Below are 22,753 nucleotides of genomic sequence, written 5' to 3'. Positions count from 1 at the left end.
CCAGCAGTGTGCCCAGGTGGCCAAGAAGGCCAGTGGATCCTGGCCTGGCTCAGGAACAGTGTGGCCAACAGGTCCAGGGAAGCGATTCTCTCCCTGTACTCAGTGCTGGTGAGCCCACACCTCAAGTGCTGTGTCCAGTTCTGGGCCCCTCAGTTCAGGAAGGACATGGAGGGGCTGGAGCAGGTCCAGAGAAGAGCAACAAGGCTGGGGAAGGGACTGGAGCACAAGTCCTGTGAGGAGAGACTGAGGGAGCTGGGGCTGTTCAGCCCAGAGAAGGGGAGGCTCAGGGGAGACCTCATCACTCTCTACAACTACCTGAGAGGAGGCTGTAGCCAGAAGGGGGTTGTTCTCTTCTCCCAGGAACCAGCAGTAGGACAAGAGGGCTGGGTCTTCAGCTCTCTCAGGGGAGGTTTAAGTTGGATATTAGGAAGAAATTTTTTACAGAGAAAGTAATCAGTCACTGGAATGGGCTGCCCAGGGAGGGAGTGGAGTCACCATCCCTGGAGGTGTTTAAGGTGAGACTGGTTGTGGTATCAGTGCCATGGGCTGGGAACTACGGTGGGGTTGGATAAAGGGTTGGACTTGATGATCTCAGAGGTCTTTTCCAACCCAGTTGATTCCATAATTCTGTGACTTCTGAAATGCATTTTGTGGTTTGGTTTTCATTTGTTGGTTTTTTGGGTTTTTTTTCAGAGTTCTTCCTTACGTGTCCAGGCCATGGAAGGCACACACAGAAACATTTCAAAATGGAATGAAATCCTATTTACGGATGATTTGACTCCAGCATTTTTCCCCACCATCGTTGTCTTTTCCCTTACCTGAGCAACATCTTCAAGTTTGTTCCATTTTAAAGAGAGCAGCAGTTTGGGCAATGATTGTGGGAAATTTTCACGACAGTCATATCGCAAAGTCCAAATGAGATCCATTTCATTTTCACAAAGCTGAGATAAAGGATCTCTTTCCATTATTTCTTTTAGCACAACATAAAACTTCTTACCACCTCGACCCTAGAAAATGAGAAAGGTACAATGTTGTGATAAATTCAGTAAGATTCTTATACTTTAGCTCAAATATCAGCAATCCCACAGCAGGAGGAACATCAGATAAAACTTATGGAACACAGGGGAGTGACTAATGTGTCTTTAGTTCAGATTTCTTAAGCTGTAAGCACTGCAACTAACAGATTTCAAATTCAGTGTGCAGCAGTTTCTAAAAAGGCAACTAAACTTTAGAGTTAATGACACTAGATGGCAATATTTCTGTTTTCCAACTCCAACATGGAGAATTTTCATTAGGATGCATATTTCTTCTTTTGTTTTTCAAATGATGAAATTTAATAGATACATGTATATATATTTCTTTTAATTAAAAGTAAAAAAAACCCCAACAAACCTACTTTTCCAATAATAACTAAAAGAAAGTATATTTGCCAAGTAGACAAACACATACTTTTATCTTCTAATCTTAACTTGTTTTCCACATCTAATGTAAATCTTAGCTGTGTTCCAAACCCATAGAGTATGCAAAGCTTTTTAACAAAATATAGCCAAGTCCAAAATATATTGGAAAAAGCAGATATATACATGAATTTTAAGGCAGTTCATCAAGTGAATTATATACGAAAACAGAGCCAGTAAACTCTTATTTGAGCTGTAGACTTCTTTATTTCCAGATGGATGTAGAAGACCCAAAAACCCCCAGAAAATTAATTTTAAAATAGTCTTTAGATGATGCTCACCGCCATTGCAGCATTGTCACTGTTTCTTGCAATCTCAGCTGCCTTTTCAAGTATCTGCAAAAAGTTGTTTTTAAATACATTAGATTTAACCCCAAATCTTATTGCATTGAAAGAATAAACATTATGGAAATGAAGTAGATAAGGAAATTTTGCTATCTTTTATATAGTTTCAACACTATTCTTTTGTATATACAGTGATACAATATGGTGTGCTCCTTTTCTAATCTGCAGGATTAGGGAGATCAGGAATAGGGAGTGCTCATGATTACCTCTGTTTTTTTCTTCTTCAGCACTACTGAGCTAAACAGTCTTTCTGATGGCACCTTGTTTTCCATTTCTGTTTGCATTTCCTCATTTTTCAGTGCAGCAAACCAATTCCTCAGCTCTAAATTATCCTTTGCTTTCTCATCTTTACTTCTGCTGTTTTCAAGGGCACTGTTTCCACACCCCCAGATCCATACTTCTAGCTCTCCATTCCAGTATGAGTTCACAGACTCAGACTCTTCACCACTTTCTCAGATTGCCCACATGATCTCAGTGTTTCCAGGTACTTCCCCCCCATAACTGGGGTCTTCCCCACCGTAACACCAGGACAAACCATCTTCCAACAAGAACTCATGTAACAATACAGCAAATATTCCACCCACAAACTCTCAGCACCAGCTATTACACAGCAACCCTCAGAACAAGGACTGCTACCTTTGTTAACAGCAAAGCAACATTTCCCCAAAAGTTCAGCTCTGAGTTACTCTTTTTAATGTTTTTGGCCTTTTGAATGTTCTATCTGGTTTCTGAAGTTCATGTAATAAACCACGATGCTAATTAAGTGTAGCTGTAAATACAGTTCTTCAAACAGTGTTCTGCACACTCCTGCAACCCTGGACAGGTGTTGGGATGGTGACTGTCTGAGCCAATTAGACCAGGTGAACTGGTCCAGTTGGCTGTCTAACCTAACTGTAGGTATGTCTGTCTACAGTTGTCAGATGCTGCTGCTTTGAGGAATGAATCATAAAAAGAAATCTCAGTTAAGAAAAATGTCTAAAGAAACACACCATCTCCTTTCCCTCAGAGCTCTGCCTCTCCCACCACCCAGGATTACAACAGCATCCCCAGACACAGGTTCAGCAAGACCTGTGCTATCTTCACTCAGGCAATGTGAGAAACAACAAAAGACTACAATAATCAGAGCATAAATACCCAGCAGCTAAAACCCTTCAAAAGGTACACTAACTTGTTTTATTTCTTCTTTCTCTCTATGAACCTCTTATTAATATCGTGTATTACATCTGCTACTCAGCCACAAAGCTTGTTTACATACTGTGTGTGAAAACATGCATAAACAAAACCACAATGTCCTAATTCTATGTTTGATGCTTGCCCTCCCATGCTTCCCAGTCTGCTAATAAACTTTGAAAGTCTTTGCAAGTCCAGCTTTGTTCAAGTGAACCCCAAGTGTGCCAGCAGCACTGGTCATTAACCAGCTCTTGCCTCACACAACAGCTTCTTATCAATGGTCCAGGCACTTCTGCTCCCTCAGCCCCAAACTCCCTGTGCAGGCAGGTTGATGACATGATTGAAAAGTTTCATCTAGTTTTGCATAAATATGTGGCACCCAGCTCTCCATCTTCTTGGTAAAACCAAGCAATAACACTGGGAAAATTAGAAGCAGCAAGCAAGTCTCAGCTAAGACCATTTTGAGAAACAGACTCTTGGCTGATATAATCCAAGCAGCTACAACGTTACTCCTGATTCAACAGAACCTTCACCTGAAGCTGAGTTGCATGGGATGGGGAAGCCCCTTAGACATCATCTTAACATCACTACAGTGAGTATCTCACTATATGTGATTACTAAAGAAATACACTTTTATCTAACCTCTCTGTAATATGCACATCAAAGCAGGTTTTTTTCTCTTTAGAAATTAAATACATATACTCTAATGAGCAAAAAACTTAAAGTACTACAAATAAATCAATATCAAAGCTGACTAAAATATGTCCACTATCAAGAGTCAACTGGTCAGCCATAAATAAGGCAGCAATTAGTCAGCACTAGTTTAGTTCTCACTGCATTTCCAATGCTGTTTTCATAAAAGTACTGACAAGGACAGGGGGGAAAAAAAATCAACTCAAAATCAAAACAAAAAAAATCTGTCTTGTTACTTGATTTCATTTTGATGAGCCTTAAACCCCAAATCCCCCTTTGATCAAGCTGATTGAGTTTGGTGGTTTCAGTCTTTTTGTTCATGCCCCCCAAAAGGTGTAAAAAGGCCTTTTTCTCTAAGTGGTTATTGACTTTCCCAAAAGCAAAATTCAGACTAATGTATATGTATAAGTCAAACGTTGTTTTTATAGAGCATCATTAGCTGTCTGGTTTTAGACTTATTTTATTACTTGTCTTAGCTTTATTTGCTAGTTTGTGAACAACTTTCTATCTAGCCTTCACCCTTCAGACAGTACCATATGTATTCCAAATATACACTTCCTTTCTAGACAGATATTCACATCTCTGGAAAACTGCAGGGCAACTTCAGTGGATTCAGTTCAAGAGCAGACCTTCAGAAGTCCCTTTTCACACAGTATTAAGAGTCTATTTATCCTTTAGAGGACTTGAGCTCATAAAGCAGTGTCCCAAGGAGTGGGTAACATACATTTGTACAAAGAAAGAACAGATCTTTATGCATCACAGGCAAACACAGTTTGAAGGTTAGCAGATAAATTTAGCTTTTTGTTAAATCATACATACGGGAAACTGATTGTGCTTTTGACCCTCAAAAGACTATGTACAGACCATTTTTAAGAGTATAAACTTCAAAATAGACCCTGAAGTCAGAGCAGTGCTACTCACAGTGCAAGTCTAAAAAACTGCAGTGTGTTGACTGAAGGGCAGGAAGAGGGGAATTCACTGGAAAGGGCAGTGGTGAAAGGAAAGAAGTAACAGTTCTTTACACAAACTTTCATGACTTATCTTTAGGTCATAGCTTACCTTATCAAAGGGAGGGTAATTAATAGGCTGTTTGGAATATTCCTGAAATCTAATGTGCAAAGCTGTTGCATTTTCAGTGTACGGGTTAGTCTGGACGGTTCCCATGGGATTCAACATTTCTTCAAGTTCATCTGAAACATTGACCAAACAATTGATATTACAGGCCAGGTATGAATTAAAATTTTAAACCTCTGAAAGGCAAGGATGCAGTAAGAAGTCTCTCAATGTGTACAACAGACAGAAGCATGTTCTGCAGCACAGCACTTTTAGTATGGTGCTCTGCATTTCCAGCATAAACTACCTCCTACATTCCCAAACGTTGGATTATCACCCAATGAGAAACTGGTTTTCTCTTTCATCACAGTCAAGGGAAGCTGAGATAGCCCTGTAGTGAAACAAATCCCAGGAAGATCTGCAGCTTCTACAAACCAGGACACACACTGCCTCTGTATTAAATAGTATTGAGGAAGAGTTTTAAGCCAATTTTCTTTCAGCACGACAGCAAAGTTGACATAGGGTTTCTTGGGATGGAATAGAGAGTGACATGGAGGTTTCAGACACTCACTAATCAAGTTGAGTATCAGGGAAGAAGACAAAATTCTAACTCAGAGTTTTTGCTGATGCAAATATTGCCACATACACTGTAATTTATCTATTTAGTTTAGGATGCACAGCAGAGGGGACCAAATGAAACCTAAACTGCTCCTTAAAAACAAGTAACACTAGATATAAACATGCATGTATTTTTATGTGGTTTTCCTTCCAGAACAGATAAAACTTTTAGAATACTACTTCCAAGCAGACTCTTGTTCTTCCTCTTTCCTGATAAACAATACTTTCAAGAAAGAGACTAAGATGCTACATATTTATCCACATAAAAAATACAAGCAGTAAAGACACTATTACAGGGGAATGGGACATGCATACAGTAAATATTCTACTACTTGATACTACATTCTCCAGTACTTAAAGCCCAAATCTTAAAACTTAGACTTTACCAGGAAATGATGACCAGCTGTGCAGTACCAGTTCTCCATTCTTCAAGTGTCCTTTATAATCAAACACCATGGTATTTACCCAGGCTACAGGATAATGCTGTTAAAGGAAATTATTTTTACAAGGAAACTCAGATGCCAGCAAATATTATTACAAAGCAAACACTACAATATAAATAAAACTGAGAGGGTGGCTCTTTTTTTTTTTTCAAATAGTGATATCTTTTGGAAAAGCAGTTGATCACATGCTTAGCTTTCAGCAGGTACTCCAGTACCACTGAGGACAATAAGGACTTAATTTTAAGGGCATCGCTCTGCCAGTGTAAAAATACCCATTTCCCTGAATGTGTGCCTTTCCCTGAATGTAAGCCTAATGCTAGTTTGTTTCATCTTTCCCCAATCACAACTCATCTACAGCTCAGAATAAAACTGACCTTTTAAAATACAACTCTTTGAACAGCTATGTGACAACTGACTTACAACTGACATTTTTATGCCTTTTCCAGTGTCTGAGAAGTATCAAAAACTTTTTCATACCAAGACGTGCACTTCTTAATACATAGGCTCTTTCTAACTTTTTATTTTCATTTTGCATTCCTGAACACTTAAGTGAGGACAAGGAAAAATTTCTGAATGTTCATTTCCATGTAGCTCAGAGGTCACTCAAGAAAAAAAAAGAAATAATTACCACTTTTCCTGCTTTCCTAATTGTTTGGTATTTGGAAGGATTCATTGCCTTAGTGGACTTTTTAGTTTTCATCTTATCCATCACAGCATAAACTGCAAAGCAGAGCCTTGCCATCCTTGGCAGATCACATACATTGATTTCAAACTCCAGCTCTTCATTCCAAATGTGGTCACTTCTCCCAGATATTTCTGTGCTTACAGTAGTTTTACAAAGGAGCTCTGTACCATGGAAAAGACCAGCCCTAACATGAACCTGCCATAAAGAAACAAAAAATATTAAGCTTGTCACAGAACCTAGAGAATTCTCCATACAATATTATGCAGAACATACATATATGAATTTCAACAAACAACTAAATAGAATGAAAAATTTAAGATTAATTTCCTGAATACTAATTCAAGTCTCCAGGTAGAACTAATTTGTGCTTCAAAATGAGAAAAGCTTGGGGGTTTTTCCAGCTTAAAAAGAAATAATTTTTTACTTAAACTGTTTATAAAAATCTACAGAGGGAACACTGATGACTCCAGCATCAGAAATCACCTGTAATAATAATAATGACAATGTACATGATTTCCAGGAATTGTTTCGTCTTTAGCACTCAAAAACCAATAAAACCAGGTAGCTTAAAGGATGAAAATAAGGATCAGGAAAGCAGAAGAACAAATAGATAAAGAAGCTGGAGCTATTGGCACTGAAATGAAACACATTACAGGTCAATGCATTTCTGTCTAATAACATATGTACACAGAAAACTGCAGAGTGAAATATGCCAACTTCTTTCAGGTGGCCTTCCAAAAATACCAGTATGAGATAGAAACCCACAAGTGTAATCCTTTGGTCAACACCTAAGAGAAGTTCTCGATGTTACAGTTAAATGTGTGACAGTGATCTGATGTCTCAGGTTCCCTAAACTCCTAATCAACCTTCCCAACATTTCCTTTAAGCTATCATATTATTTCTGAGCACTGCAAGGGAAAGACAGATGTTTCCAATTTGATACAGGTTTTGGATTAAAAAAAAAAATAATTCACCTTTCTAATTCTATAATTTCTAATCCTGTTAATGTAAAAGCTTGGGTCCAGTTTTTTTTTCTTTGCATTCTGACACTTCCCTTTTACTAATGACACTGTGTGTACCAATGGTGCAGTCAAAGAGCAACACAAAAAGACAAGCAATTTCAAATGTCATGCATTTGGATAACGGGGTGTTAGACAGATCAATGAGGTCACTTGTGCTCTAGGTGAACATACTCAACCCAGCTCACATTATTGCAGTGCTACCCATCTGACAAATGTTTTGTTTCCCACCACAAACACTGCATTTGTGAACCTTGGTGGTGGATTCAGCAAAAAGGGATGAATATTGGCTTGATCCAAAAGCACAGTGGGCGTAAATGAACAATGGTAGTGAATTAAACAGCCTTAGAATCAGGACTAGAAAACAAATGAGTTCTCAGTAGTGACAATTTCGTAACGGTGTAGACAGACAACACAGGGAAACATGCACAAGTTTGCAGGGCTGCTCTGTGCATTCTTGTTCTTGGGTAAGCACAGGACTTCTAACTTTTCAATACTAAAAAGCATTCAAAACACTAAATAATATTTAGATGGTGCCCACAGGCGCTAATACAAAAGAATTGACAACTTATCCCGTTTCTTATAATCAAAGTATTTTCTTTTTCCTCTAAAAACATACTCAAATTAACCAAAACTCACCTTCTTTTTTCCCCTTTTCTTTTAAAAACTTGAGAGTTTGCAGAATGTAGAGATAAGAAAATATTAGAACTAACTAACAGTTTAGACAGAGAAGAGGGAAACATCTAGTTTTGCAGGGATGCATTTCCACAATCACAGTGTCTCAGGAAGTAAAATATAATTATGGCTCATTATGCTACCTAGTAAAATGTAGGATTGCTAATTTACAAGGAGGTTGTAACAATAGCTTTGAATGAAACAAATGCACCAAGTATCCTGAATAAAGCATCAGAACAGCAAATATCAGAGGCTAACTGGATCTCTTCCTTCTCTACATGACTGGTTATACAATCTATTGATTGCTAAACAAAACAAAGGAAATTAATGTTGTTCTATCTCACAGGAATTGGTCTTGTAAGGCCTTAAAGTAGTTTTGCAATAAATTCCCATGTGTTAACTTGTGGTCTGTACAACAGTCAGTAGCCCAGTCATGTTCATTTTTACAGGAAGTGGTATTACAGCTTTCTTTCTTTATGTTCCTCATGTTTAGAAAATAAAAGACAGATTGTATAGAAGCATACAGTCCATGTTTAGACACAGATATTTCGGACTACAAAACCCCTCATGTCCCACTGAAAAACATCTAATATTTAATCTGTGTCAGGTGTTTACAACAGTCTATTTTAAATAAGCCTATTTCACATCAATATCAGTATTTTACAGATACCATCTTTTAAAAAATTAAGTACTGTGTAAACATTCATGTCATTCTGTCACAATTATTGCAATGTTGTAGTGCACATATTGAACTTCAGACAATAAAGGAATACTTTAACAGTAAAGCTGGATTTTTAACCAATGCTACCAAGGTCATTGGGAATAACTGAAAATGCCTATACTTTTGCTGAATTGAAATCTGTATGATTTTGAGTTCACTTAACATTGAAAATCACTAAAGTGATGAACAGAATGTCTTCTGATACTAGACATAGTTACTTACTTTGGCATTTTCTTCTGTATTTAGTTTATTACCCTTTAACAGAATAATCTTGAAAGGGTTGGAAATATCCCATACACTCTGAGAAGGGAAACAAAGACAAGTTCATTCCTCATCAGTGTAACATTGAGACTTATTTTATAAGCTACACATTTTAAGCAAGTCGTAAATACAAACACAAATGCACTTTTAAAAATACAGATTTGAAATCTTAATGGATAAGTTGGTCATCAATAACTACAAGGAGACAAAGTAAAAACTCAGCTGAAAGGGGGTTGGGGAGGAGAACATACATCACGTACTATTTCTGACAATTCAGAATAACCCTTCAAATTTATTGTTCATTCTGAATAACTACAGAGTGTGTAATAGAGCTATCACATTTCTTAGAGTGATAGCACATAAAATATAACTGTGCTGTAAGGCCAAAAGTTCAGTAATAAAGGAAGTACCAGGTTATAAGAAAGTTAGATGCCTATTGTGGCAAAAATTGCCATCACTGCAGTGGCAGCATCACGTCTGATATCTGGGCTAATACAGAGATCCCAGAGCACTGCTGCCCAAGCCAGTGGAGCTCCAACAAAGCTGGAGAACCCAGGTTCTCTGCAACAACTTCCCCAGCTGTTGGTAACAGATTATTACCCACTCTTCCAGGCTGTGATTTAAAGTACAATCAACAGCCATGGAAAGGGGGGGAATGGATGGTGGAACAGGAGAAGGAGGATGGATGAGGTGAGGGAAGGTAAGAAATTTCCAAGAAGCCTCAAGGTCTGCTATTTCTGAGGTAAATCTCACAAGCAACAGGTGGCTCTGAGTACACCCAGGTGACCTACACTGGCAAACAGCAGCCATAGCACAAATCCCAGGATTTATATTTCCTGGGTTCCTTTCGGGTATTAGACATTCCCCATATGAACTTACAGTTGTTGCTCTTGTTTTTTTTGGTGGCAGAGGAAGAGGAAGGTTGGATGATTTTCGGTTTATGGCAGCTTCTATGGCAATCATCTCTTGCTCACACATCTTCTTGATGGTGCAACACTCAACCAGAGTCAGCTGGGGGAGAGTCCTGTTCATCACACAGTTGCGGATGTACTAAAAGCCCAGGGAAAACAGTTGTTACCAGCTAGCAGAGTGTTTCTGCAGTAACTTTGAAATCAAAGAAACAAATAATTCATTACAAAGACACAAAGGGAAGTGTGCACACGTATTTTACAATTGGAGAGGGCTGCAGACATGAAGAGACAAGGTGTTACTGTTCAGCACAGCCAACCATCCAAGGGGACAGGGAGCACCTTTGGCCAAGGCAGCAGAGAATTGTTACACCCAGTACCAAAAAATGTTATGTACCTGGAACTGAATTAACGGGTGATCACCAAAGACATATTCTAGCCTTCCACTAACTTGCAGCACATAGTCAGCAGGATCAACTTCCTCATCTTCTTTTCCATGGATAGTCAGACGTTTTCGGATTGCCAGCTCATTCAGCTTGATGGGATTCATGTTAGGAGACACCTGGAAACTAAATACATCCTAACAAAACACAAGCAGGCATACTGAATGTCAAACTTGTCATAGTCAGATGTACAAGGCTTAAATTGTAGCATACATAATAAAATAGAGTAGAAATAATAACTGCTAAAACCAGTCTATTTAACAGTTAATGTCTATATCTTTAGGGCAATCACAATAATAATCACCCTAAAAGCTGCAGAATGTCAGATCCGAAACTTTTATATTATCAGAAGTACTTTTAAGAACACAGACCTTTATCTTTTTGATTCCACAGTGATTTAAAGACTTTTAGAGCAGTGTACTGATCCAGCAGCTTGCTTTTGGAATGTGACTGAGGGAACAATAAATCATACACACATTCCAAGGTATTTAGCAGTACTAGATGTGCTAATTTTTCTTGTTTCTGGCCACTAGCAATCTGTCCTCTTTCTAAGTATCACTGTACTCAGAAGAAAAAGAAAACTTCAAGTAATAAAGCAGAAAAAACTGTTATGTGATTAATGCACAAAACCACCATCAAACCAGGAGGAGAGCAGAAAAGAGGAGTAGCAGTCAACACCTGTAGCACTCTGAATACAACACACAAAGACTCTGCATTTTCTAAGAATTTTTTTAATCAAACCTTTAGAGGCTATTTGTATATTTCCAAAGTAACTCTAATTTCAATGTGCTCTAAAAAGATTAGGGAAGAAATTACTTTCTTTTGTAAGTAAAAAAAAATTTTATATTAATTTCAAGTTCCTAATGTAAAAGATCTGTGAAATCTTTCATTTCCCCTAATCTATCACATTATGCTCTGCACAAGCTTGTTTGCAAAGGTTGATTCAGGGAATTCTGAGGTTTTGGTGTATTTTTGATTTTTTTTTTAATATTATTATTTTTTATTTACACACACACAATTCTGAAGATGTAAGCATCCTAAACCCAGTTATTAACAAATGTGAAGTATTGTCTGGCTTACATTCTTTTGCATTGTGCTTTATTTATATAGACATTTACTGGTAAGAAGCCAAGCTGCCCTAATGGAAAAACCACGCTAAAGTCACGCTAAATTAATTCTGTATTTTCTCAGTTTCTGCATGGTTCACCACAGCTTCCCCCTTTCAGAAAGCTGCCACACTGTGAAGGCTTTCTCCTAGCAGTGGTAGACAAGGAATAACACTTTTTCTTCCCAGAAAGCTGGCGCTCTCTGGCAGTTGCCTTCCTTCCCAATTGTAGGATTTCATACATATGTCACAGAAATGAGGATCAGCCTCTCTTGCTCCAGAGATAACCAGGGAGTTCTTATAGCTCACCCACACCTTCTAGACAAAAAAGTATTTTCTCTTTCTCACTCTTACAGCTGAAAGAATTAAAAGACCACAACAGTCTCCTAGGATGATTCCAGTGCTCAGTACGAGTAGTAAGGTCTGGAACAGAGTTTACTGCTCTAAAAAGCAGCTCAGATTTGAACTGTTAATAGTTCTGAAGGTCAGAGCTGGCAGCAGAAGCATTTGAAACATTTGAAATGTCAGCAGCCTAAGCTATTATAGCAGCAGGCAAATACATTCTGCACCAGCATGAACTTCTGCTCTGCTTCTGTACTGTCAGCATATGCATATATATGCAGTATCTTAATAAAAGCTGACAAACACACAGATACTCTCACTACTGGATCACTACAAGGTCTCTACTAAGCCAAAGAGGACTGTAAAAGGTTTTGTTATAATACACCTATGCACCTAACATCAGCTGGTGTTACTGGTGACCCCATAGAGTAAGCACCTCTATAGGTAATGTTCCCAAAGGCAGATTTGATCTTTCCATATTTTTTTTTAAGTTTAAAAAGACAGCACTAGAAATTACACAGTTTTGAAAATAAAATTATCTGAATTATTAGAAAATCAGTATCTAGCACCTGGGTCAAAAGCCTGATGTATTTACACACTTGTGAGATTTTTAAGGTTTTCAATGCTGATCATTCACAGTTATCCAAAAGAACAGAGTGAAAAAAGGATTAATGGGAATGCTGGACTCAAGCAGAATCACAGCAACTTCAACATCAAAAAATGTGAGGCTAAAACATTTTAGGTTTTTTTGGCGGAAACAAAAGGGGGTTTTATTTTGAAAATAAGCTACAGTTTTGTTAGCCAAAACAAAAAGGTAACAAAAAGTCTCAGTGTTTTAATTGTCTCTGTGCATTTTGAGAAGAGGGAATACTAATTCTTTTCTTTTTCAATGCATTGCTCAACCTAATGAGCAGACCAACCCCAAAGATGTTCAAGCAGCCACACATAGAGGGAAGTGTGTTGAATTCACCAGCAATCCCTGATGAACCGAGCTTAAAACTGAATGCTAGTGAAGCAACACAGTAACAGTTGTCCAAAAATAGTCCTGACAACTTTGAATCATGTTTTATGTTTAAACAAATGTGAAATAATATAGAATATACAAGTTGTGCATTTTGCCTTGAGAAGTAGAACTGTAATTTGACTTTAGAAGTTCAGTTCTCAACTGCAGGTTCACATTCTCACTTTCTTTCAAGAGTCAAGGACCCTGGTGATAGAATTTGCATTTTAAAGCAAACACCACAATGTCAGTATTCTATTTCATTTACATCAGTCCCACGCTAACTCAGATCCGGGTAAAAACAGACACAAAATGTGATGAACGACCACTCCTACCTGGCAATTATCAAAATGAACAGCCACTACAAGATTTCCACTGTAGAGCTTATCTTGGAAGCTCTCTGGGATAACAGGTTCCTGCTCTGGTGGGTAAGTGTGTTTTAACCAGTCCATCCAGGAGAGACCCACAAGGGACTGAATCTTTTCCTCACTGATCCTCCGCATTTTAGCTCGGAAGTCGTTCACTTCAGGATCTTGTAAGGCATCGAACTCATGGAGACCTGAAAGAATTCAAACAAGCAAAAAGATGTATACCTGAACCAATGTGTCTCTTAGGTACTATTACATGGAAAAGCCAAGCTCACCCTGACTTTAATACTGTTTGGAAAGTTTTAAGTCTCTCCTCACAAGAGCAAATGAAGAGAAAGCACAGCAAATGCATCATAAAGACTGCAGAGCAGAAGAAGTGTCTGCAAATATTTTTTTTTAATCCCACAGAAAGATGACATCATCCTTTCTAGTTGTGTTTAAAAGTCAAAAAAGAAAATCTTCTTCTTGGATCAAAATGGATCAAAATGGCAGGACTGAAATTTCAGCCAACCCAAGACCAGTCAGGTTCCTTTTCCAAAATACGTGAAGAGAGAATTCACAGGGCAAGTCCTGCCTGACCAACCTAGTGGCCTTCTATGATGGAGCAACTACATCAGTGGACAAGGGATTGACTGTGGATGCCACTTCTCCAGATTTCTGTAAGGTCTTTGACACGGTCTCTCACAACATCCTTCTCTCCAAATTGGAGAGAGATGGACTTGATGAGTGGACTGTTAAATGGATAAGGGCTTTTTTGGACAGTCACACCCAGAGGGTGGTAATCAATGGCTCAGAGTCCCAATGGACATCAGTGACAAGTGGAGTCTCTCGGGAGGCTGTATTGGGATCAGTGTTATTTAATATCTTCATTAATGACATAGACAGAGGGATGGAGGGCATCCTCTGCAGACCTGAAGATGACACGAAGTTGAGGGGTGCAGTTGACACTCTTAAGGACAGGATACCACCCAGAGGGACCTGAACAGGCTTGAGAAGTGGGCCCATGGGAATCTCATTGAGGTTCAGCACTATCAAGTGCTGGTTGCACCTGGGTTGGGGCAACCCCCGGTATCAGCACAGGCTGGGGATGAACAGATCGAGAGCAGCCCTGCTGAGCAGGACCTGGGGGTGCTGGTGGGTGACAGGCTGGACATAAGCCATCAATTTGCACTCACAGACCAGAAAGCCAAGGTGTCCTGGGCTGCATCACCAGCAGCATGGTCAGCCCGTGAGGTTCCACTCTGGTGAGACCCCACCAGGAATACTGTGTTCACCTGTGGGGCCCCCAACATAAGGGGGACATGGATCTACTGGAGTGAATCCAGAGGAGGCCATAAAGATACTCAGAGGGCTGGACCACCTCTGCTGAGGACAGGCTGAGAGTTGGGGTTGTTCAGCCTGGAGAAGAAAAGGCTCCAAGGAGACCTTAGAGCACCTTCCAGTACCTAAAGGGGAGGCCAATAAGAAAGCTGACAACAGACTTTTTAGCAGGGCCTGTTGCAACAGGACATAGGATAATGGTTTTAAACTAAAAGAAGGTAGATGTAGATGATACATAAATAAGAAATTTTTCACAATGAGGGTGGTGAAACACTGGCACAGGTTGCCCAGAGAGGTGGTGGATGCCCTATCCTGGAAACATTTAAGGTCAGGTTGGATGGGGCTCTGAGCAACATGATCTAGTTGAAGATGTCCCTGTTCACTGCAGGGGGTTGGAATGAGACGAGCTTTAAAGGTCCTTCCAACCCAAACTATTCTATGTTTCTATAATGGAGAGTCCACACAGCTGTGACTCCTTGGTACTTCAGGATATGTAGGGCCTGCAAGTGTGTTTATCTTTTCTCCTGAACTTGGAAGGACATTGTCCAAATCACACAGAGCACTGAACACCTTTTTAGAATGAAACACTAAGTACAGAAGCTCAGACAGGAACACTTTTTTCCCCACTGCTAAGGTACAGGGAAGGGGCTGCAGAAGGAAGGGCCACACACAGCTGTAATAAGCCAAATATTCAGTCACAGAATGTGAATCTCTCAGAATCTGTCAGAATCTGTCAGAATGGTTAAACTGACTAACTGTTCCCATTGTTGGCTCTAACAAACAGGCAGACAGTGTATTGCTGAAATCTAAACAAAACCTGCAGTCTTTATAAGGGACCTAACAATGGTTCATTGTTCTAAAACAAGAGGTATGACCTCACACCACCCTGTCAGTCTGGATTGTATAACCAAGCAGAGTAGATTTAAAAGCTGAAAATTCTGACATAACATCAAGAATAAGTTACTGTGAAACCTTTAAAAATAGCTTTTCATTGTTTGATGAAAATCAGTGACACAAGTGAGAGCAACAAAAGAATCATATTGTTAACCAACTCAGACACCATATGTAATAAAATCATAATAATTCTAGTTCCTTCTGTGTAATCAGTTAACTGTTGAGCTATTCATGATAGCACTGTTCAAGGATTATGCTTTTCTTCACTTAGTAATAATAATAAAATTAAAAATATTTTCTCCTCATCTACCAAAATAAAATTTTCTCTTGAATGATGTAGTAATACAATATAGTGCTGAAATGCAATATAGAAAGTAGCTTTAAACAACTTTCATGTTTCATCTTGAGCATTTAAATCCTTTCCAACTACATCAGTATTTGTTTGAGAAAGGGAAATACTGAATTTTTAAGAGAAATTTTTAGAAATATTTTAATATATTTTTAATATATTTTACCTGCCCAATAAAGATCCTCATAACCAACAAAGTTTACCCTTATTTAAAAAAAAAAAAAAAGTTAAATGCATTTACCTTTGCCTATGAGGACACCTATTTTGGAATCCAACTTTTCTCCTGGATCACAATTCCTTGTCACGAGTTTAAGGACAGGAAGAAAGGGTCTAACATCACAAAGTCTCCGGGTTTCATCCTCTAATTCTTCATGTACAGCAGTCTGATTCACACATGAGAACATGTAAGAGTCAATCTCCATGAGGAGGTGGAAGAGTGGATAGGCATGTGCCTGCTTCCATAACAGCTGCAATGAAAACAGGTAAGAAAATGAAACAAAACAAGAAAGCATGGACATATGGTAGGGCATTTCCATTTGTGTGCCCAAAAGAACATGAAAAGTAGCATGTTTGCTAACTTGGTTCATTTTTATCTCTGTGTATATTATTATATATCTACTTTGTCTCGTTTGTAGTCTCCACCTTGAGGTTATTTTTATGTAGCAACGTGTGTGATAAATATCCCAGGGGCAAAAAAATACCCAGGGGATAAGTACAATGAAGTGATGAGAGAAGGGCAGCACTAGTCCTCATCCTGATCCTTATCCTTGGATTCCCCAGCACAGTCCTTTTTGCAGTGAAGTTGCAGCACCTGGGCTGTCACCACAGTTAACAAAGCACTTATTTTGGATTTTGGAGCCAGCCACTCTTGACACCAACCAGCAAACTGCTGCTCTCCTCCATCCATTCCTACAGCTTCCTATCAAAATCCTTCTTCCTCAAGACACATCTGTATTTCCTTTTTCCAGTAATTATTGTAATATATAGACAAGAAGTTCTCACTATGAAACCAATTCCTGAACAAAAAAACCACATTGTCTGGAGAAGCTTGAAGTAAATTTATTTGTAAAGTACAAATCTTTGGCAGAAATCAAAATTGTAAGTACAGTAAGTTCTCCCAACCTAAATACTACTCAAATCTTTATCTGCAAGAATATTTTTGTCCTTATTTTACAAGTTTGCATTTTATGGATTAGTTTCTCAAGCTTCTTTCAAAACAGGAGCTGCAGGAGCAATAATACAATGGCAAAAACCTCTTCTCAAATAATTGCAGCTGAACCAAACTGCTTTTGTGGAACTGAACACATCTGCATACATTTCACACACTTGTAACAATGAATTCTGTCTGCCAGAAATGTATTCCAGTGTATTCTGCATAGCTGAGTGAGAGCTCAATCCAGCAGCTATCTTTGGTGTTGAGCAAAAATACCAGTTTCAAAGGTATCAAAAGATTAAATCTATTATTGCCTCTCCTCCTGAGTTGTGCAACTTCAATTTCCAGCTACTGGTACTTCTTATATGACTTCATGATTACAAAATTTACAAAGCCATGAAGTCTCTGAAATTGGCTTTCACTGAAAGCAGACACTGTCCATCACCCACAGCATGGCCTGGTAAAATTGAAAATTCCATAGAAATGAAAAATTCTTCAGCCTTCAAATAATTGGCTATTTTACTCCCCCCCCTTATTTTAATTGTAACCATTCCATGTACAAGATAAACTCCTTATATTTGCTCTCAAGTCCTCTATTTATATATCCAAGAGTCCCCAACCTATGCCTTGCCACAGCAACGTGGTGGGAGCAAAGCTGCTAATCCAGTTTGCCATCAAAGTCTTCATTACTGTTCTGTTTTCAAATACAGTGATTTCCAGGAAAGACCTCTGTAGTTAGGATCAACATTCCTTTTCTTTGAAAAAAACAGCTAAATATCAACAGTACCTGTTTATAGCATGCTAAGTTCAATGTGCCACAACTATCAAGAAAACCTGACAGCTTAGTTCAAGTCCCTTATTGTTGTCACTTACATGCTTGTTTTTTTAAACTCTTTAGCAGTTGAAATCACTATCAGTTATTCCATTATCTTACTCACCAACTAACCTGTTATGTTGCCCAGGTTACCCTTTTAATGACATTTTTCCAATCAGAATTATTTCAAGTACTTGAGTATAGCACAAAACTTGGATCACTTCAATTTCTTCTGAAGTGGTCCACTGCCTGAGAAAATACTTCAGTGTCTGGAAAGTTTCAAATTCGATGTAAAAGAAATTATATGAAGCTACTACTGATTCAAAGAAAATAAAGTCTATAAACAAGTGAATCCTGTCAGACCGAATAGGCCTTAAAAACAATATACTTATTTACCAGAAAATGCAATGGAAGGAGACATCACACTTCTTTATTTTCTTTTAGAAATTTATTATGCTCAAGGATTAGATCACTTGGTGTTGTAATTCACTCACTGCCCTGTCTAAATGTCTCCACATGGCCATTGTCTGATGAAAGGTCAGTAGATTGTTCTTTAATATCTCTGGTTATTTCCTTATGCTCTCCCCTTTGATTTAGATATTCCCTCAGATTTTAAATGATGCCCTAACTTGTATAAAACCTTTAAAAAATGGCAGACAGACTTTTTAAAGCATCAGGCTTTGGTATCCATCAAAAGAAGCAGGAGCACAATCTATGACTTCTATACTAATTAGACACACTAATCAGAGAAATGTTAGATCAATAAACAATGTATTACCAATGTGTTAGAAAAAAGATTTAGAGCAGCAGTGCAGTGTTAAGGTAGAGCTATTAATCTCTGCTGAACTGTAACTATCAGCAAGGAATAACGTCTCCAAACCTTGCCATCTGCCCAAAGCCCTTGCAAACTCCCATATACATATATATTTTTATTAGTCAATCTGCTGTGCATGTGCCTTCAACACATTATTTTTATGCCTACTCAAACTCATTACTGGATTTGCCAAAAGGCACATAAAAATCAGAAACAGTACTCACACCTAACAGAAGCTAAAGGTTAAGTTAACTGCCCATTTGGCACTACCTGTTTAATATGAGATATGGTGGCATCTCGAGGGACATCCAGGTTGATGTAGATTCCAGTGGGCAACAGGAAGTCCACAGATATTGAGCCATCAGCACCAATCTGTGAATCCACTGCCCAGATGTCAAGACTGTCTGTCACAGCAGGAGGCATTATGGAATCTCAATGATATCATAACCACGTGGCCTTAGGGGAAAAAAAAAAATTAAAATTCAGTATATTTAACCTTTTATAATTAGACACACATTTTAAAGCCTTTGGAAAGTTTGTATAAGTCCTGCTTGTACAGCTCAGCTTACAAGTCTGGGGTCTCAAATGCCAGTATTGCAAACACATAAGCATAGTTTTAGTCATTAATGTTATTTAAAGGTAAAGCACTATCGTTGAGATGTTTATATCATTGTGACGAAGTAATAAGAAAAAAACCTAAGTAATTAGAGGTTAGCTAAAACAAAGGTAGAAATTAATTTCAGGTTTTCCCTAAAAATTTACTTGCATAAAACACAATCAAAGTAAGCTTCTTGGATGAAACATGGCAATATTTCATATAAAAACATGAGCAGTTTCATTATTTTATTGTTTGCAAGTTTCCTGTTAGTTGCCCACAGATGTGGCCAGTGACATATTCAACTTGAAAGTCTCTATGACTAGCAGGAAAAACATCTTCAACTCTATTAGGAAGTGACATTTTCCTCTAAAGACACTTATCTCAATTTGTTTTCACCCTTAAAGAAAGATCATCCCCTATGAACTCAACCCACTGTGCAAACCACATCCATTACAGGGTAGGAGGGAACTCTGGGATGTACTTCAGCTCACTACACTGCCCCCCTGATTACCTGTCCTTTGCATTTCCAGACAGTTTTATTTACTCAGTGCTACCACCAGTTTTTCTGACCTTCCAGGTCTTCTTTTTTGATTACTCTTCTCTAAGGAGTTTTCTCTTCAACCACTACACTGATTGAATTGAATCAAACCAAAAAGAACTGGGGGTGAGGGTGCAGACCTGGTGAAATAACAAATCAGATATGAAGATATTTTACCTGAATTACCACATTTTACAAATGGATTCATTCATTAATGGGCATGCAAAGTTTAGCATGGTGTGTGAGCTCTAAACCTCATACAGAAAAGAAATAAAATGTAATCCCATCATGCAACATAGATTACATTATTGGAATAACACAGCATCTACCCAAGAAAACCTAGAGAAATTGTGTAGTTCCTCATTACTAATCAGGAGATCTTTAACAAGCTACTATTTAAATAGGATGCTATATTTCTTTTCCTCCATCCAGTTCCTTCTACCCATAAAATCCTGGCTGCAGTTCTGTTGTAACTGAAATTAGCAGTCCAAGAAAAACAATACTACTAAACATTTTTCATACTTGGATGCACACACAGTATATTTTCAGTTATTTTATGTGGTCATCAGATTAAAATAAAGTGGTACTGCCCTTATAAAACATTACTTGACAGGTACAGCAGCAAGGAAACCATTAATCTGTTCTATGTAGTTATTTAGTTCATAATTCATTCCTGGTTTACTTCAGCATATGATTTTTTTTTAATTTTCATCCCCTTTCAGATGTTTTTCCACATTTGCAATTGTGGAATCACTTTAGTGCATCAACAAGAGTTTAAAATGTTCAAAGAGGCAAGAGTTACAAATGCTGCCCCACACCCTGGAGCACCACAACACAGAGAATTATAAAGTTTCACAAGATTCTTGTTTATAATTATGAGCTTCCAACACACACATCAGAATCTTTTAAATTTCCATTTTCCATTAAAAAGGGAAGCACAGCCATCATGCCAGCCTGAGCATGCTGGGAAGCTATTCTTGCTTTCAGGCACTTACTTAATATTTCCTTCCTCAAGGAAGCAGATCAGCATCTTGTACAGTCAGCACCCTATTTCTGACCCACCAGTGACATCAGGGGGGGTCAAGAGAGAACCAGTATTTATCCTGAGAAATGGTAAACCCACAGTGGCTATGAGAATGACTCATGGCCCAAACTGTGACATGTAGTGGCACCAGTGACTAATTTACAATATCACATCTAGGAACTGAAACAAAGTCATCTGGATGGGGAGCAACAACACCGGAGACATTTTAAACAACTTCCAGCTAAAGGAAAAAAATCCCAACAATTAAAATAATAATAAAAAGCTATTTCAGGCTGTTAACCTCATAGCTATTCTTGCCTACTGCCACAGTAACAACAACTTCACATACAAAAAAAGGAAGTAATTAAAACAGCTACTCAAATCTTGGCTACTCAAATAACTTTGAATTTCACAGCAGCAAAGCCCAGTACAAAATGCTTTTCTAAGGCACAGGTATGTAGTATTTATAGACAGCATTCAAAAAGTGTAAATTTTCCCTAAAGTTTAACCTGTGTGTTTCAGATTCATATACATGTGTGTACACATACACACACACTGGAACTCAAAACTGCTCAACCCCTACTCAGTTCTGAGAGTTGCTTAGACTAAAGGAAAGAAACAAAACATAGAAGAGTAGAATATCTGCAGAACAAGAAAAAGAAAATTCAACATTCATTTTTGTATTTACTTATTGAATGTCCTCAAACAAGAAGCCTTACAACAAGATTTCTCAATTGGATGGTATCATTTGGTCTTTTAAAGGAATTATCATCTCTAGGCAAGAGTTCCCTTACTAAGCCACCCACTCAGACTCTGATCCCATTTTGCTGAGAAGGCAGGCAAGACTAGTTTATGCCAAACTCAATTCCATCATGACAACTACTTCAGGACATCACTGAGAGGCCAGGAGCACTCTGCTGCAAAGGCTTCACACCACTGCTGCAAGAGTTGGAGAAATCAATTTTACCTGTGCCAAGTAGTTAGTGTGCGCATGTAAAGGAATTATATCCAGGATGTGCAAGGATCTGATGTAAAACAGCACTGACCAAGAAGATACAAAAGACAGAGGAGTACAGGAGAGTTCCTAAGGTTATCCTGAAATTAAGAGCCACACAAGAACATGCTCAGAAAAAGAGAGCCTGTCTGAAGGCACTGCAAAACATCAGACATGGAGTAACAATGTCATGAACTTTCCTTTGAAAATAATTGATCGTATCAGCAAAAGACTTAGAATTAAAAAGTACCACAGAATCACAGAATCAATTAGGTTGGAAAAGCCAAATCCACTTGGATTGTCATCAACAGTCAATATTAATCTGTGTCAGCTAAGTTCTTCTGAAACCAACATTTTGAAGAATGCACCAATTATGAAAACTCACACTATGTCATTAAGTCCTTCACTTTGAACTCACCACAAATCCGCTATCAGTCATCCTTTGAGGTCTATTTTTTCTGTTATTAAAAGAACATCAACATAAAATCCCATGCAACATGCAATCCATTATCCCGAAGCATAATCAAAAAGAATATTAATAAAACACAAATAAAAGTAGCTGCAAGGAAGCTGGTGATCATAAACATCAGAGGAAAATGTTGATGCCCCGTTATCTCTCACAGCATTTATTCTCCTGAGCATCAAAAAAATCTTGTCTTCAGACAAGTCTTTAGAAGAGATATCATACATCTGAAATGATGTCAACCACCCCTGACATGTGGTCACAGCTCTCTCAGGATGGAATAAATATGCTATAATCCCAAACAGACAGGAGAAACCTGGGGGGGAGGATCACTTGTGTATTAAAAAGTAATTTTCCTTAGGAAATAAGTTTCTTTTACATCATCTCTTCCAAACACAGATGCATTTTAAGGGCACATAAGTATCTACAGCTCTTCAGATTAAATATAAACCTGGATTTACTTTTCTTTTCACTAAAAATACGAATA

General features: G+C 38.2%; 1 protein-coding gene across 4 annotated transcripts in view; it reads right to left on the bottom strand.

Annotated features, from left to right (window-relative positions):
• Positions 1 to 22,753, bottom strand: part of PIK3CB (phosphatidylinositol-4,5-bisphosphate 3-kinase catalytic subunit beta) — a 288,112-nt gene that overhangs the window by 26,705 nt on the left and 238,654 nt on the right. For all 4 annotated transcript variants that reach the window (XM_032697650.1, XM_032697649.1, XM_032697651.1 and 1 more), the window contains 11 exons: positions 18,920 to 19,105; positions 16,110 to 16,335; positions 13,273 to 13,496; positions 10,445 to 10,627; positions 10,019 to 10,189; positions 9,101 to 9,178; positions 6,407 to 6,658; positions 5,722 to 5,818; positions 4,724 to 4,854; positions 1,739 to 1,792; positions 819 to 1,007 (listed from right to left, as the gene is read on the bottom strand). In XM_032697650.1, coding sequence (XP_032553541.1) covers positions 819 to 1,007; positions 1,739 to 1,792; positions 4,724 to 4,854; positions 5,722 to 5,818; positions 6,407 to 6,658; positions 9,101 to 9,178; positions 10,019 to 10,189; positions 10,445 to 10,627; positions 13,273 to 13,496; positions 16,110 to 16,335; positions 18,920 to 19,072 — 1,758 coding nt within the window. In that variant the 5' untranslated portion in view covers positions 19,073 to 19,105. The remainder of the gene's footprint in view (positions 1 to 818; positions 1,008 to 1,738; positions 1,793 to 4,723; positions 4,855 to 5,721; positions 5,819 to 6,406; positions 6,659 to 9,100; positions 9,179 to 10,018; positions 10,190 to 10,444; positions 10,628 to 13,272; positions 13,497 to 16,109; positions 16,336 to 18,919; positions 19,106 to 22,753) is intronic.

Source organism: Chiroxiphia lanceolata, chromosome 10, assembly GCF_009829145.1.
Source record: "Chiroxiphia lanceolata isolate bChiLan1 chromosome 10, bChiLan1.pri, whole genome shotgun sequence".
Classification (NCBI taxonomy): domain Eukaryota; kingdom Metazoa; phylum Chordata; class Aves; order Passeriformes; family Pipridae; genus Chiroxiphia; species Chiroxiphia lanceolata.
Note: the sequence above shows the minus strand (reverse complement) of the source record. Positions and strands in the feature narration are given on the sequence as shown.